This window comes from Nyctibius grandis, chromosome 6, assembly GCF_013368605.1.
Source record: "Nyctibius grandis isolate bNycGra1 chromosome 6, bNycGra1.pri, whole genome shotgun sequence".
Taxonomy (NCBI): Eukaryota; Metazoa; Chordata; class Aves; order Nyctibiiformes; family Nyctibiidae; genus Nyctibius; species Nyctibius grandis.
In genome coordinates, this window is record NC_090663.1 from 33,407,019 (window position 1) to 33,425,891 (window position 18,873).

Below are 18,873 nucleotides of genomic sequence, written 5' to 3' on the forward strand. Positions count from 1 at the left end.
GTGGATCTTGATTAACAGGGGGAGGGCGGAAAGGGCGGGTACTCCAGCGGCGCGGAGGGGATGAGCCCGCCCGCCTCTCCACCGGCCATCCACGCAGCGTCTGGAGGGGCTGACCACCCCTCCCCCTCCTGTTTCCGCTCCCCTTGCCACGCGGTCCTAGGAGCGCCACGTGGTTCTTTGTTCGCAACCTCCTCCTCTAAATTCTTACTGCGCCATTTCTCCCGGGAGCTCGCCGCTTCTACTGCCGTACGAACCTCCGCCAGGGATGGCTTTATGTTTGCCGACATGCCCTTAACTGCCGGTAACCCGAAGAAACGAGCCAGAACCCCAGGTTTTTCTGGTTTAGCGGGGGGGTTGGGCTCCGGTGGCGCCGGCCGCATCTCAGCAGCCGTGCGGGCGACCTCTCTTTCTGCCCTCATAGTTTTTAAAGTCTCTATCACGTTTTGCCAGAGTTCACGTACCTCCTTAATTTCTTTTTCCTCGGGGTCCCTCTCAACAGTCTTTTCCCACATAATGTCTCCCACTTCTCTCCATTCCTCCACAGAAAATACAAGCGCTGTGTCTTTAAAATGTCCCCAGTGCTGGCCCAACTTTATCAGCTTAATTAGCTGTTTCTCCACTGTCTTGCTCCCTCTCTTAGAGATGATATCTGCAATCAGCGCAGCTGCAGCTTCTATCTCCATGGCTGCCCTTTTTCCAGTGTCTGCTCTGTCCTTAATTGAACCCGAACATCACCTGAACTCTGGGAGCTGAGTGGCCAGCTCTTCCAGTGTCTGCTCTGTCCTTAATTGAACCCGAACATCACCGCTCCCAGCTGTCTTTTTCCCAACACCTCCTTTTCGCTGCTTACCGCAGTCTCGGAGAGAGCACGCCGAAGGGAACCATCCTCTGCTACCAGTTGTAGTACGGGGAAAACCGGGGGAGGCGCGCTCGCGGGTGCTGGGGGACGGACCGGAGTAAACTTCACCATCTCAATGTGAGTATGGAAGCTTCTCGTTTATTAACAAAGAAAGCAGTGGTTATATAGACTATGCATATGCTAATCACGCGCCCCGATCGCACTTGTGATTGGTCCATAGGTTTACATATTCAGAGCCGTGACCGCCCCCCCTCCCGGACGTAGTTTTGCTTCCCGCGAAGCAGGCAACACGGGGTTCTTTGTTCTGCACCGTGCAAGGGGAGTCCAAGGTCGCTAGCTCTGGGCTTAACCCTTGCTCAAAGCCTGGGTTGCTCAGACTGCTCAGTGGCACAAGATCGTGCCCCTTCTCACTTAACCAAACCTCTACAAAAGACAATACTAACTTAATCAACATGGTCAGATCCTGCAGTCTTTTCTCATCTTCTATTTGTAAAAATTCTTAAGTTTTAAAGAAACAATATTTTATTTTATGTTGCATATTAAGACTCTTTCTCCTTAATGCTTACCAGAATAACTTCCAGTTTTTCCTGAATGAGTAAAATAAGAATTTAAGGAAAGGACTTTAATAAATATATAAGTAAATATAAAATAAAGGTATAGAATCAGCAGGACTAAAATCTATCACCGTTCAAGTGACATGACCTGCTGTGAAAAATTTACCTGCTCAAATTCGTTGACATATTCTATGTGTGTTTGCGCACCTCATAGTTCATTGAATTTACTTTAAAACATAATGCAGGGGGAAATATAAACATTTCAAACAGTTGCTGCCCTGATAATTCTTTATGAATATTTAGTTCTGAAATCAAGGTTTCCTTGTACTTAACATAAATTGTAGCTTTAGTTCATAAGTTAAAAAACAGTGTAGTAAAGTAGAAAGAAAGTTGAACTCTATTTCTTAATCTACAAATCTGTAAATTATTCTTCACAGAATGATTTGGCTTTCTCTAAACAGATGAAATTTTAAAAATATAATATGAATCAAATGCGTATATGAAAAGCTTAATTATTTTAGTACATACAACTGAACAGTTTGCAAAACTGTAATCTAAATAATACGACCTTTTATCCCAATCCAGTAACAAGATTTGCAAGTGGACTTCTGAGCTCACCCAGGGATTTACTGAAGGCAGTAGCTACACCTGAACCTCATTCTAGTGCATAGCCAGATGACATCATTTTGTACTTGCAGGCACAACTCGTGACTAAAATCACTTTGAGAAATGGATGTATTTTAAATGAGTCATTACAGCTAGTCTGAAAAACAATCTTCTCCTAGATACCAGCTGTTCTGGTGATAATAGATTGCTGATTACCTTTGCACATCATGATTAAGGCTAAGTTGAACGCTGTTGAAGCAAGGGGGACAGGACTGTAAAGAAAAGCAGTAGAAAATAATCATGGCTGTTTTTTTCACCTGCACACAAAATAGAGAGGCTTTGCAGAGTAGATGTTCAAGGACAAAAATTTGGCCACAACTTTTAGGCCTTAGTTACTATTGTCCTTCAACCATTTTTTTATATTTAGGAAAAAAAAGACAATGATAATTGATTCAAGCTTTCCTTAATGAGTTAGCTTTTAACTGGGTGTGGAGAAGGTTATTCTAACTTATCTTTTGTTATTAAAATACATTTTAAACCCTGCAGCTACATATTGTTTTTATAATAATCAAGCCAAATTTAAAAACAAATTGTTTCTGGTCTTTATTGTTGAACAATACTATAAGTGTCCAGATGTGTGGCATTAGTTTGTAGAAGACAATGACATATAGGATATTTACATTCCTTTCTCTCCAGATACAGACCAGACGTTCCCATTTTCCAGTGTTTCTTATGACCATTGAGGCAAAATCCTGTTGATTTCATATTTTTTAAGCTGATTTCAACTGCCATGTGATTAATGCTTGCCAAGTGTATATATTTGAGTGTTAATATACAAAAATCATTGTCTGTTTTGGAGACTGGTGAATAAAACCCCAGAACATAGAGATGTGCTAGTTATAGAAGCACAAACATTCTTTCGTCTGTAAACATAAGTATAATGTAAAGATGCCAAAAATATTTCGTACTATCCAGTCCTAAATTATGTGGAAAATGTACCTGTTCAATCATGTGAACCCTTCTTTTCACAAGGATTGTCCATTTGTGCACCTTGCCAAACATGTACATCTTGAGTTAGTTGTTTTACTGCAGAGCAAACACTCTGTTGATCACACTACGCTATTTTATCCTGACCATGAAATATAATGGTGGCAGATTCCTAAATTTAGGATGAAGATTATTCAGCTATATACTTCTCATAAACCCGAAATACCATGTACATCAGCATACCAAAGGCTTTCATGCTGCACCCTGCAGAAGCTAGGAAAACCCTTTCTATAGAAATACCTTTCTATGATGCTCTGGGGAGAATCCCATTCTTCCTTCTTATGCCTCTATTCAGTAAGGAGTACTCTTTGCGCGTATGCATGCACGTGTATGCTTACATGTGGACTGTCCACACGTGTTCACACTGACAAGAATGGATTTGACTATCCATAACTGAATTTTTATGAAATGTTAAATAACTTGTGCATGTAAACATGCACACATTCTTTAAAAGAATATCTACTATTAATTTGCAAAGAAAATTATAATTGATACTGAATTTTAAATACAATTCTGAATACCTCTGCTACTGAAAAGCTTGTCCTGCTTTTCTATAAAGCAACGAGTGAATTATTTTGACTAGGAATATCAAATCATATTCTGCTTATGCGTATTCCAGCACATTGTAACATTGTTATATATTTTATTTTATTTTAAATCCATATGAACCTGAATTAACTTGAATGGACATAGTTTGTCTATACACAAATTTCCTATCTGTAAGATAAGGTCTTGTGCAGTTAATATCTTTTTCAAGTTTTTATCAGGGACTAGATTTGAACCCATATCTCCCTGCCTTATTATTCCCACCCCCTGAGTCTGCACATAACGTCATGTTTTAGTTGTACAGTCTGCTTTTGATGCAGTCAACAGTTTGCTATAATTTGTTTAAAGATACCACATATCATTCCATAATGTAACTAATTGCAGTGGTACTCTTGTTTACATATTATTAACAAACACAACAAAATAAGTTGTCCTTGGAGACTAAGCATCTGGAATCCTTGAAGATCTGCAGTTGCAAACACCAAAAGGAAGTAAAATCTTTGAAAAAGTCCATTAGCATTAAAAAGGAGCTTACAGAGTTTCCAGTGCAGAATAAAACTATTCCTACACCATCAACTCTGGAAAGAAAAAAAAGAAACTATGACAACAGTCTCACTTTACAGATAGAACACCACACTTTGAGGATTTTCACAGGTGGACTGTACATGGAAATCATCTGTACAGAGACATCCCTGATGTCTGTTCTGGGCAGTTTTTCAAGGAGATGTCATTCAATATACCCTTTTTAAAAATTCTTCCTGAGTAGAGCCCAACACTAAACACAACGAGAAGAATACAGGAACTTCTTTTCTACTAGTATGGGTTTGAAGCCAAGCACCTAGCAGCAGACTACTGAGCCACACAGATCAGATGAACAACAGGGCTAGAGATACACAAGGGTGTGAACTAAAGGTTATTTTCTTCTAGAGCGTTCCAAGAAAATGTATGCTTTCAAATAAAGTTTGACAGCAGGTAAGAGGCAGCTGAAGTTTTGAACAGTTGAAGACCCAGCACACATTAGCACTCAGTTTGTGGATCATAAGCGTACACAGTCAAAACAACCTGAAAGCCCAAAGCCCAAAGGAGTAGAACGTATCTGGGAGGATCTTGTTTTTCCCAGTTTGCAGGAGATCTACACTTCAGCAAAAATGATCCACATTTTTGTAGTTATCAAACCTACTACGATAAAAATGAAAATATGGTCTTCAACTGAACATACTTACTAAAAAGAGCCCGTCCCCAAATCCCACTATAGAATGTGGTGAGTTGCAGCATGAAAAACTTTAGGAGAGAGTTGAGTTTGGAGGAAATTTAGCTTCACTTATCAAAAAGGTTAACAAAAGGTGACTTTGTAGCTCTACAACCCACACATCACCAGAGATTTTTTGAATATTCAGTTACTCTACAAAGTAAAAAAAAGAAAGGATCTCTCCAAAATCATGTATATTAAAAACTATATAATAAAGCAATGTTCGCAGATACGTTCAGCATGATATATCCATCACAGCAAAAGTCAAATAAATACTTATTAAAGGTGAATTAACACATAATATCAAACTCCAAAGGAAGTGACCCACACTTCTGCAAAGCCAAGTGTTAAGAGTTCCCCAAATATTAGTAGAGAAACCTAAATTTAAAAGGGATGTTTAATACCTTAGAGAGTGTCTGTGCTCTCCTCAGGATCTGGCAAAATGGAATACCACCTTCTAGCATAACATATGTACTTATTTGAGAATTTGTGCTGCACTGTACGCAGTGACAGAGTGCAGAGCTCTCTATTTGCTATAGTTATGCACTGATGATAAATTACAAGTGAATTTATTTTTGTACAAGTGAACAATCCTAAGTGTAAATGTTTATTAGAACTTTTGTTACTGCCTCAATCGAAAACATTAGTTAACTTGCTATTATTGCAGTGCAGTAAGTGACAGTTGGCCTCTATTTTACTTCTCATAAACTTTTAATAAACATATACATTTATGCTAACCACACTTTATATTTTAATATTTTATCCCAGATTTTCTGCTGGTCTGGTTAGCAGCAGCAGTTGAGTTCACGAACAGATGGAGCAGGATTTATGGTAAGACTTTTCAGCCAGGGTGGAGCTTAGAAGAGGCTAGATTTCTCTGCTTTGTGAGGGAGTGGAATCAGCAAGTGGAAGAGGGAACAGAAAGTATGTCAGGAGTTTCTAGGACATCCAGGCTTTTCTGCACTTTCCGATGGCTAAAGCATTATGAAGAAGGATTCTTCAGTAGATGCACAATGACAAAAGGACCATGCTCCTGATAGGTATATGTATATACGAACAGATACAGAAGGATGAGGGTTCCATTGCCTCTGATCTAGGGAGTAAACTACATAGCAGACTGCTTGAGGAATTGGTCTCCCTAAAGTCAGTTGCTGAAAATACAGTAACATGCATCACATATGTACAGAAAAAGTATGTACGAGCAGGCTCACTGGCTGCTTTCAAGCATTTCACTAAAATGGTGGAAATGGAACCTGGAGGACTTCCCTGTATATTGCATAGTAAGGAAAACCTCATTTTAGGTAAATTGCTGTTAACATGTTTTTAACAGCTTAACAAGAACTTCTTGCCAACTCTGAACTCTCAGACCTGCCCTTCTTCACAGCCTTGTGTGCACTGGCACCTGCAGTAAAGTGTCTGCCTGGGCAAAGGCTTCCCCCACATCCTCAGCGCATGAAACTGCTTGCCAAAGTTGGCCTGAGAATGACATTCTCCTTCATTAGGGTAATACCTCTGCTTGCAATACACAACAGTTTAGCCTCTCAAGAGGACTAGGGTGACTGGGTTTGGGCATCCTAAATCAGGCTACATGATTCAATTGTCTTTTTCTCTGACTGCATCCTCCATGACACTTAGGAAATATTCCAAGTGATACCACTTCAGGAAACCTTATCTTCCAAAATAAAATGGAATAGCACCACTAATTTATTTTCTCACATAAAACCTCAGCTTATTATAATCATCAGCTGATAATAGTGTGTTTCTAAATGTGAAACTTCTAGGATTGTTTGCCACTCAAATGGCACCTTGGGACAACCTGCATTATTAGTCCCTTTTATTTTCAGTGTCACACGCATACTGCATACAATCCGTGTAATGAATAGTATAAAATATCTTTATTTCATAGAATAGAATCATAGAATAATTTTGGTTGGAAAAGACCTTTGAGATCATCAAGTCCAACCGTTAACATAGCACTGCCAAGTCTACCACTAAACCATGTCCCTAAGCACCACATCTACATGTCTTTTAAATGCCCGCAAGGATGGTGACTCCACCACTTCCCTTTTGGTGAAGAAGTTTTTCCTAATATCCAATCTAAACTGCCCCAGGTACAATTCGAGGCTGTTTCCTCTCATCCTATCACTTGCTACTTGGGAGGAGACCCACACCCACCTCACTACAAGCTCCTTGCATGTAGTTGTAAAGGGTGATAAGGTCTCCCCTCAGCCTCCTTTCCTCCACACTAAACAATCCCACTTCCCTCAAGCCACTCTTCATAAGGCTTGTGCTCTAGACCCTTCACCAGCTTCGTTGTCCTTCTTTGGACTCACTCCAGCACCTCAATGTCTTTCTTGTAATGAGAGGCCCAAAACTGAACACAGTGTTCAATGTGCAGCCTCACCAGTGCCAATTACACGGGGATGATCACTTCCCTAGTCCTGCCTAGGGATTTGCTTCCAACTTGATATCATGAATGAAGTTAAGAAAATGTAATCTTCGTACTTACCCCAGTCTTTGGTTTAGCTCCAGAGCTGGCTACCGAACTGGGAGATGCTACGTCAGGAACATGGCTGTTAGCAGACAAGTTTGTTTGTGAGTGACTTACTGAAGCAACATCCACTCCACTTTCAGAACCAGATTCAACATCCTGTAAAAAAATGTTGCAAGTCTCTTTAGTAAATACGAATATGAAACAAAAATCTAATTCTTCTAAATAATGGAAGTATTTATATAGGCTCACTCAAATATATATGGTTAATTACCCATATAAGAGTAATTCTCCTTATTCTGTTCCATTACCTACACATTCACTTGCTGTCCTTTTCAAAGTGGTGGTTTGCATTAGCTGCTGTTCTGAAATTATAAATCACCACTAACATCAAAGCTATAATTCCCCTAAATGTTAGAATGCAAGGTAAGAAAAATCAGTTTGGGGTTGCAGAAGTCTGATATTTTTCTCTGATGTTCAGTATTTCCTGTGTGCTCCCACCTTCTGTCTCTGGCAGTGTTGCAAGCTCAGTGAACATCTGTAAACCATTACACAGCTGAAATGACATCACCATCCAGCAGTTTATACAATTCAGAGGTACAGCTCCCTAGTTTTTTGGAATCAGCAGACACTTATCAGCCAAATGCTATTTCTGGTTAAAATGCCCTTACTTTTAATGAGACTGATTACATTCCTTTTTTTTCGAGAATAAAAAGAAGAAGAAATGTAGTATGTTTTATTTTTGAGGAAGTAAAAATATAACACACGCTTGATTTACTGCGTAGAGTGAGGGCAAGGGATTATACTGCTTGCAGATAAATTGTGACACGTCTGGCAGAGAGCTGGCTGTGTGTAGAACCAGCGATATACTGTCAGGATTGTTAGCTAATGTGCAGCCTGTGTGAATACAGATACACAGCACACAGAAAAAAACCTGAACTATTAACCTCAGCCAACTGTGCAGACAAAGCCTCGGTTTCCTAATACCAACTTCCTAGAATAAGTGAAGTACGGGGCAGAGGCATCTCGGGGGTTCTGCTCCTGAACTGGAAAGAAATGGCAATCCTTTGATTCATTAATTCCAGTTAAGTCTCTGCTCTGCCAAACTGAAGCTGCCAATTGTACAGGTGTTTCCACACCAGGTATGCAAGTGTGCTGTTTTCTGAAAAGGGTTAGAAATTAGGGACAAAGCTGCACTCTAGGTAGGACCATGCATTTGAGTCAGATATTTCCTGCCAGTGAGTCCTCTGCATTGTGAAGCATTTGGACAGCAGCAGAGCCATGGAAATGCCTCTGTAGAAGTCAGCTGCTCGTAGAAGCTCCTGGTTAGCAGAGCAATGCTTCCACAGTGCAAGACCATGCTCCCTGCCCCATTGCCCATGTTTTAGCATCACATTCAAATGCTTTGTTACTATAAAATCATTATGAGACTGAACACAGTACACAAATGTCTTGAAGACCAAATCTTTTGATCTTCTGATTCCTAAAACTCAAAGGCTCAAAAGTCCTAGGAAATCAGTGTATATAAATAATCATATACCATGTTTGATACAAGCTGTCCTGGAGGGCTACTTTGCAGCATGGAAACAGGTATCACCTCTGATTTTCACTCAGGCTTGCTTATTATAGATTGCCCCAACTCCTTTTATTGCTGTAAGAAATTAGCTAAAATGCTGGCACTCTTTGGTGAGATATGGAGAGCAGATGTTAACATTGTATTTCAGCTTTCCTCTCCATCAGTGTTCAAGGAGATACTGCAAGAACTTTGATATCCAGGGGGAAAATGTTGAACGATTAAAAGTGTAATTATGTCCTTTAAAAATTACATATTATATGATATGAAGCTGACTAAACCCACTGAAATTTAAATACAGCTTTTCTCACCTACAGACCACTCACTTGACTATACAGCAATAATGAAGTTTGACTTTAGTAGGAAAACCCTCTCATTATTTAAAAGAAAATACCACTAACAAAAACAAATGACCTGAATGTTAGCCTAGACATCTTGGGGCAGTATTTCTCAGGTTTCTTAAATTGAAAAACAGCTGCAGAACATGTGGCTGAAATTAACAGGAAGCCTGCATGAGAACACCTTGGGTCAGCCATTTCGTGCTCTTCACAGTTACATGTGTAAACATTTTTCAGGAAAAAAGATGCATCAATCATGTCTGTGAGCTGTCTAGTCATCCTTCGGACTACTCTCAGCAAGGGATTCTGGTATTTAAATAAATAAAATAATTAAAGAAATTTAAACAATTAAAGTGCACAGTTCTGTCCAGAATCTCAATTTGCATGACAAAGGATTTCACAAGTGTGTCTCTGCCAAAAATATCATGGACCCTCCCACTAGCAGAAGAACAAGACCTGTAGCTCATACTTTCACTTCCAACTATGTAATGTCAAAAGACACATACACATGTGCCCTGAGACTGGTGTGATCCTGACTCTGTATTTACAGTCAGGAATAATTGGAGAGCCAGACATTTTCTGAATCTTGTTGATCTCCTTTTCTTTCATCTGGGAACTCTGAAGCTCTCATTTATGAAATGATGCTGAAAGGAAATAATGGATGCTAATATTACTGCTTTCAAAACATACATACACACAAAGAAATATGCGAGACAAATTCTTTACAAAAAGAGCTTTAGTTCTGAAACTAAGGAGCTTATAAATGTGAGGACTGAAAGAAAAAAAGAAGATGAAGTAAAACCAGGTTCTACTTAGAATAATAAGAAATATTAAGCAAACTGGCTTACAGGTATATGTCTCCGTTTGTATGTTGGGGTGGTGGATGGGGAAGAGCCTGCACTGAGAGCATTTTCAATATCCTGATCAAGCTGGTCCAATTTCATAATTAACAGCACCATTGAATCCAGTCGTGATCGATCCCGATCTTCTGTTATTTCCTAAGGAACAGAACATAAAACTGCTAAATCTGAAACGACATTTCTTGGAAAGAATAAGCTTAAATTAAGAAAGCTCTGTTTCTTAATTTGGCGTGAAATTACATTGAATAATAAGCAGAAAAATCTCTCTTTTGGGAAAAATACTGTTTTGTGTAATCAATTCACTGAACATTGACTTACTACTGGGAAAACATTTTATATTAATATTTAATATACAGCCATTATAGTAATTAAATTTTTAAAAAAAGCATAGTTTGGTACAAATGCATCATTACAATTTCCTTGATAGGTATACTCTTTAAAGAGATACTGATTCTAAACACTCCTCCAAATAGTCACCCCAAGTTAATTAATTCGATTGTACAAATACAAATGATGAAGGTTAATGTATGATTGAAATGAGAGAGAAGGTAGTGCAAAGAAGACTTTTTCCAGCTGAGGATAACCACAACCACCTTTCTTTGCAGAACTCATCAGCACAACTGTTGTGCCAGTTCTTGGCAGAGATTTCTGTCTTGGTTGGAAATTCTTGATGTACATGAGCTATGTTAACACTATATTAAACAAAGCATCATAGATACTTTGGCTGGAAAGAGAGAAAGATGAGGAGTATTTACATCACAACCTTATACACCAAGTTTATGTGGCCTATTTCCCTATACTCCTTTTGTAGCAAATGGAGACAGAGAAGATCCTCAAAAGAGCAACTCAAAGCAAGATCTTCAGTTAGATGGACTAAATAATGCTCTCAAAGAGTTCCTCCCTCTCTGTCCCCTTTATATAGAGTTAACACAAAAGTTAGTCAAGCAGCCCCCCTCAAAATTCAGGAATATGAAAACCCCCATTGATTCCTTTATGGATTTCGACAATAGGAAGTTAGAAAATAAGAAGTTCCATTAACTCACTTAAAGTAATATTTTTATAAATCCTTCTCAAGAAATGGAAACAAAGATGTTATAATTACTTCATTGTGTCCAAGAAATAGGTAATATAAATGCCCAAATCAACCTTTTTTGATAGTCATTAAACTGTTTTTCAGGCTACACAGTGATTTCTCTAGTTAGTTAGAATTCTATTAGTGGGTTTTTTATAGACTGTTTCAAAGACATCGCAAAACATGAATTAAATGTTTCCTGCTAGAATGAAAGGAAATGTATAAATAAAATAGTCATATAAAACATGGTCTACGTTGTCTTTACGTGAAGACAGACGTGACCGAAGGTTAGTTAACTAAATCTTAGAAAAGCAGAAATACAAATCTGTCAGTCCATAACAGAGCTATTAACAGCATTCATAGCAAAGGCCAAACCCAGGAAAACTGTGTATTTGATTTTTTATTACAACATGATGTTTTGGATCAGTTTGCTGAAAAAGCTGATGAATTTGCAGGACCTCCTGATGAACCTGAACTGAGTTTATAATGACCCTGAGAGAATATTACCTCAAACCAATATAGCAATCAGTGAAATGGGTTAAGTTTCACTTTCTTTCAAACTGAAAATACAATGTCCTAAATGATTCATTGAAACTCCGTGCATCTTTGTTTTAACTGATGTTAAATTGATGTCTGAAGTTTGCAAATGTCAGAACAGTTATTTCATCTAATCTGCATGGGTGCAGAAAGCCCAATGGAGCAAATAAGGGTCTGCTAACAAAGGAGACATGACCTCCTTTGTGGCATGGGGCTATGCTTGCCACAGTGGGTGAGATCGTACCCAGTTTATCCATCCAGAGGGTGTCACTGCTGCTACCAAAAATAGCCTCCTATACAGTGCCCTAACTGTGTGTTTATTTCTAGTAGTTTTGCTTGGAAGTACAGCACTGGAAAGGCTAATCAACCTAAAACTTACACTTGACTTAAAACCCAAAATTTAATTGCCACACCACAACAAAATGAGTGGTGGTGGCTGGGTGGGGCTTTTTAGTTTGTTTGTTTTGTGGGGTTTTTTTTGGATGACAGAGATAACCAGCATTTTACATGGAGACAAAAAAAATTTGGAATTTTACCCAAGCAAATTGTTTGGCTTATCCTGGCAAAAAATTGTAAACTTGCTGTGCATGTAGCAGATTGAGAACGCTGGAGAAGGATTTGCTGAAACTAAGAGGTGGCAAAATATTGCTCAAAGTGATATTCAGGCTTGACACAAAGGGCTCGCTTTGCAGGCAAACACTTCTTTCAGAAAATAATAATATTATCAGTATGGAATTTAGCTGTTTTGTTTAGAAGTTCTAGCAATGGTTTGTGGTTCTGACTGCTGTTGACATGAACCTTGTCATGAAAAGTTTTAACATTTTAACTATAGTTTCTATTTTTACAATTTACTGAATAACACAATAATCACCTTCTGTTTGGTCAGGGCACTATCAAATTGTGTACATGAAAACCTAAGCATTATACTAAAAATTTGACACATACAAATAAAAAAGGCTAATCTTGATGGCACACTAAATAAATATTATTATAAGATTAATTTCTGTTTACACAGTTTTAGCCTTGATATTATCTAATAAATTTCCAAGAGGTTTATAGCCTATTTGTCTTTTTTTGTATCTCCTTCTGAGATTACTGAAGCATGTTATGATCTAAAGCCAGCAAGATATTAGCAATTCATTTGTCTTCTTTTGAAAACAGTATTTCCTTTGCATCCAGTCTCTCAGATGTTTCCCCATTGATAGCTAGTTACCTTCCAAATTAGTACACAATAACATAAATTACATACATAGAATTATACAAAAATCCTACCTTTACCACTATGAAGCCAAAACTCAGGCATTAGAAGGTGCCTGGTCAAAGACTGCACTTACAACATTAATTTCTGCTTTTAGGCATTTGCATTGGGAAATTCAGGAATGTATCACAAGCTTATACAGTAGGTCAAACAGGAGATGTTATTTGCCAGGAGATTTTATTTTTAACATGTTTCCACACAAGGAGGAAATACTTGAGGTCATGAACTGGAAAAAACAATATTTCTTTTAATTTGTATCCTCACTGGTGTGATAAAGGAGCTAGTTAAATTTGAATATATTCATATGTTTAGAACAGAAAGCATTGTAGCTGTTCCCAGAGTGAAGAATGCTTGAATTACTCCTAAATTAAGTATTAAAACTCCAAAGTTAAGGTCATATTAAGAGAAATCCAAATGTTTTTACAAGAAAAACAGTTCACAGGCCCTGTTGCTATCGTCTGCACACAATGCTAATAAAATGAAAACATTTTGGAGGACATGGTTACAGATGAGATTCATACACTTTTTTAGACACTTTTGTCATTTTGGAGCTTATATTGTTATTGAAAAGAATAATACTATTTTCTTCTCCCTACGTACTCCATGTCTTCAAGTGCTTGTCCTTTTACTACCATGCTGTTTTGTGCCTGCATTTACAAACTGAGGTTGTTTATTAACATGATGTCCCTATAGCACTCTGCATGGAGAACACCTGGCAATTTCTTAATATAATGTTCTTTGTGCACAATGTTATATTTTTGATTTTGAACATTTGATGGACAAACAACAAACACTACAAAGGTAGCATTAGTCGGAATATTTCTAAAAAGAACTTCTCCTCCCTTTTTTTTTAAGGTTACAACTTTTCTACCCATATTATCAGAGCATTATGATGCTTTTAGCCTATTCTGAAATAAAAGAAACCAGTCAAGGTTAACACTAGTTAAGTATGGATTTAATACATAAATTTTGTCTTCTCAGGGCAGGGCAAAATAGTTGAAGCAGATACCCTTCTCTTCCTCTCTCTTAAACCTTTTATTTCTCTAAGTGTATTTTTCACCTTCTCCTGTAGCCACTGTTTTACATTGCACACACTCCCCCAATTTTCTTCCTATTATAGCCCCTTTTCCCACATTCCTTTTTCAGCTGAGTAGAGCTGAAGCAAAGGGTACCTTTTGAAAAGAAGTGTGTATTTTTAAGAGTAAAATCTATTTTAATTTTCACAGCAAAAATTTTGTACAGAAACAGTTAGTACACAAAACTAACTTCGTACTCTCTCTTAATACCCTCAGGGGGATTAAATCACTCCCACCTTCCCTGTAAGGGCTCCCTTTCAAAGCATCTGCTGGTTTCCAGACCAGCGCAGACACCCCCATTAGTGCCAGTGGGGTCCCCTGTGGTTAAGAAGGGGAGAGGATGCCCTGCTCCAAGCAGCCCCCAGTTAGGGCCATCAAGGCACCACCAGCCTCACTCCTCGCTGACACTCTTGTGTCAAGATGCTCATAATTTCTTTGAAAAGGAGACTTTGGTTTTGAGAGGCTAGACTATTGCACAACTGGAAAGGCGAGCTTGATTACCCACAAAAGAAAGAGATCTTTTATGGAAAATGTTGGCTGAATTTCATCTGGTATTCTTGATCTGCAGCCATCTGGACTGACTTAAGATCTTGTATTAATGCTCTGTATTTCAGATGGCATTAAATTACTCATTCTTGTCTTTTCTTGCTAAAAAATGCCCTTTTTGAAATGTAGAAAGTTATTAAATCACTGATTTTATACTGTGAAAGTTTTCATCTGAACTGAAAATAAACACTAATAATGCAAAATATGCTATTTTGGAATTGTCCATTGATCTTTACTAGCAGGTGTATAAATCAGATGTGTAATTTTTATCCTACATTACAGTGTACAGTTCACAAACGCTGAAAAATACCTAAGAATTTTATATTTCCCTAAATTTTATACTCTACAGTACCATATTATAGCCCTATTGTTCATTATATTGGAGGGATTGCAGGCGGAGAACGTTAAAACACAATGAAAAAATGAAAGTACTCCATTCCTTTTTGACATGACACAAGGCCTAGACATCAGAAAAAATCAGAGTAAGATTACTATTATGAATCATACTTTGAACTAATGTTTAGAATAGACTGAAAATTGAAAAATAACAAGGATACACTGGTGTACACATGCACAGGTGAGGAGACACGGCCATGCATGCAGATATCTCTACACGTTCATGCATGTTTTTGGGAAAGTAGGTTTTCTTCTAATTCTTCTTACAAGACATTTAGATAGCTGGCTCAAATTTTCCAAATATAAGGTATCCCATAGGAGTGGTTTACATGCACTTTTTAGTTCCTGTTAAACTCACAAATAAGTTAAATTTGCAAAAGTGAAGACTTCAGAGGCACCTGATTGCTATAATGTAGTAATTGTGATTTTCACTACTGTATCCTTAAGAGAAATGTAATAAATACAATAACATCCAAAAGTCAACCTCTGAAGAACATAATATCTTAATAAAATGCATGGTTTTTATAATTCCAGACAAAAAATATGGCTCTTTCTATGGACCATAGTGCTTGCAGGAATAATGCTGCACTCTGGGGAAAAGAGGAAAATGTACTGGAAAATGACGGAGAGCATAAAATCCAAATATACTCATGCTGGTAAATTCCAGGAACTGGAAGATTTCAGGACCAGAAGTGAGGTGAATCTTCTCCATTTCCTCAAGTTCTCACAAGATCTTTCAAAATCATGTGCTATTCACAGGTAAGGTCTCCTGAATTATCCTGATTTCCACTGTAGAAACTTGCCATCTTTCATGTTCAAAGCTAATTTAATCTAAACAAAAGCATTCCTCTTTAGTAACTTCCTTTCTACAGCTGTTAACACATACTCAACCTGTAGGCTGTACTCTATTTTAGTTCGGGCAGTTTTGATTGTAGTTTTCCATGTTTCATGTCAGCCAAGTAAACTACCTAGCAGAGGTGTTATTTTAATAATGAAATTTAGCAATTCATTATTGATGGGATGGAAAAATCACTCAAAAACTTCAGGACAAAACTATCTGAGGCATCATGACTGTGTTAACCCATCAGGGACTGCAGGCAGTAGTTACGATGTGGTTGTTCTTGAAACACAGAAGCTCTGTAGTAAGAAACTAAGTCAATCAGGGTCACTTTCTAGCTAACGTCATGTTGCCATAGGTAGATATTAAAAGAAAACAAACTTCTCAAACTGTCATTACTGCATTAACATTATATCAATTTTCCTGCAATACTCATGAAAATAATAATTGGTGGTGCTAATTCAGTTAACAAAGAGAAGCAAACCCAAACCTAAAATTAACAGCTCTAAATGGTATATCTCATCCAATGTAGGAGATAATTATCTTATACTTAGAATAAAATTTCATAAACTACAGATGATGGGTGAAATCCAGCTCTCTATCTTTGGAGTTACACTTGTTTACTGTAGGTGGTCTGATGACACCCAACTCCCAGTAATCATTCCTGATTTAGGATCATATCAGGATTATGACTATGAAAATTTGCCAAAATCAAATCCCATAGAGGCACAGAGCACAACATGAACATAATGTGTCTCCACTGGGTGGAAAAAAACATAGTTAAAGCATAAAATCATTAATCACGTTCGTTCCAGCATAAACAGTATTCAGTTACTTTCCATTTTCCTTCTTCATACTTTGTAAATTAATACTATACTTATTCTAAAAGTTGTCTTCTATGGCTAAACTTTTATGGCTACGACTTACAAAGTAAAGAAAAAGCAAGTTTTTACCTTTTCTGGACCCCATTTCTGTTTGCTATGAGGGGAAAGACTTCTGCTTTGTGGACAATATTACAGCAGTAATCTGAGCACTAATTATCAGACTGAGAAAATACTGTGATTAAATAAAACTGTGGTTAAATAGAACATGAAAGATAACTGATGCTGCATTTTTTATATTATTGCAAAACTGTCTCAGATCTAATAATTTTGTGCAAAATCGACAAGAAAATAACAAAATTGGTGGAAAGGGACCTGTTTTGGTTTGGTTTGGTTTAGTTTTGCAGTTAAATCAGAGGGAGGGTTTGCCCTTCAGGAGATCTGTTCTGGTCTTTGTGATTTTGTTTAAGCCTAGTTTTCAGGCTTTTTGATTTATCAAACTAAACATTCAAAGTAAATCAAGAGAGAACTGATGCCAATGATCACTCGCAGGCGTCCTCATATCTATTGAAATCAAATGAATTAAGAATAATTTCTGTGATACTGTGGAAAGTCCAAACTCCAAATTGTATCATCTGAAAGGAACAGCATGTGAGAAAATGTAAGTAAATTGATCACAAATCACTGAGTCTCTTTGAATTTATCTATTATTATCCTTTGTATTTTATATTATCTAAAAATGTTATATAACCATTTTATTATCTGTATAACACAGTTAAAAATGCAAAGACTTTCTGAGGACTTTTTGCTTTTCTTTGCAAGTGAAATCTTTGTGCAAAGCTAGGAGACATTATAGAAGAAATGTGCTGTTATACAAAAATTATAACAAATCCTCATATGAGGGGAGCAGGTTTAGCTGGTTATTTAACCTTGTAAGTCTTGCCATGAGGGCTTAGCTTGAAGACATCCAAGTTATCATTCATCTGGGTTTTTTTTTGGTAAAAATATAAATATTTAACTGATTCTGCCTTTTATTTTAGTTTTTTATTACTCTTTTGAGTCCTGTGGGTTTATTTATATTTTTATGTATTTACAAGTCACATAAACACACACATATGCATGCATGTAGTCTGATATGTGCAATGGAGAGACATTGTACATTGATGATGGGTTTAAATCTGGCATTTTCTAAATGCAGAAGTAAATATTACAAGTTTATCTGGAGAGACTAATTAAAAAAATAGATTGGGTTGGCTCATTACCATGAGGTACCTGAGAATTTTTATATATTGAATGACAAAATGTAGGAACATTTTTCAATAGTCTGCAACTCACTGAAATCAGCCCAGTGCTTACAGCTTCTGATAATCTGGTCATTTATTTAGATATCTAGCTAGAGACAGAAGAAACTTCATTTATCATTCTGGTTTTGGTAATCTTGCTCAAGTTAGCAGTTTACATGAGAGATTCACTAGGCTTGGCTGCCAAACACAAGTTTCCTATCCCTCTTGTGTCTGGAGGAGGCCATTAGAAGAGAAAGCAAATCAAGGAAAGCTGAGATAGGGTGCATTCAACAGAGTATTTTTTTCCCCTGTGCCCTGAAGCATGACTAGATTATGGAGACCTCTGTAAAAAGGCAACAAAGAAAATATGGAACTTCAGAGCTGATGATGGAAAGAATGAGGTGGGAGATTCAATGTGGAGACAAGAGCTCAAGATCTTTTATGGAAAGCTATATGATATAGACAGGTATATACTGACCATACTGAATCTCAGGGACTCCAAGCAACCCTGTGTCTGAAAGGACACCCAGAATCAATGCACAAAAAGTCTGAAACCAGATGCATAAGACCTACTTTAAATGAGTCACCAGTCAATCTGCTCTACTGCAGAATGGACCTATATCGTTTGTGCAGTGAGGAAAGTATCACAACATCACACGAGAATCAAAACCCATAAACCACTCTCCAACTTCTTCCAGATGAGAAATAGAAATTACAGTCTTGGATGGTTAAAATGCTAACCTATTAAATTAAGAGTTAAATTAAGAATGCAGATTGAAAGTAGTGAGATGATGTGATGTGGGATGCTCTACATGTGGTATGACAAGACCCGGTTACCATCCTATTGTCAAGATGGGTAAAATGGAAAACATAATTTTTGGGTTTTTTTTTTTTTTGCTTTGTTGTGCTATTCAGCAGCACTG

At 37.4% G+C, this 18,873-nt stretch overlaps 1 protein-coding gene across 3 annotated transcripts in view; it reads right to left on the reverse strand.

The window, feature by feature from the left end:
- DLC1 (DLC1 Rho GTPase activating protein) overlaps window positions 1-18,873 on the reverse strand; it is a 272,781-nt gene that overhangs the window by 199,809 nt on the left and 54,099 nt on the right. For all 3 annotated transcript variants that reach the window (XM_068402769.1, XM_068402768.1, XM_068402770.1), the window contains 2 exons: window positions 10,112-10,261; window positions 7,371-7,511 (listed from right to left, as the gene is read on the reverse strand). In XM_068402769.1, coding sequence (XP_068258870.1) covers window positions 7,371-7,511; window positions 10,112-10,261 — 291 coding nt within the window. The remainder of the gene's footprint in view (window positions 1-7,370; window positions 7,512-10,111; window positions 10,262-18,873) is intronic.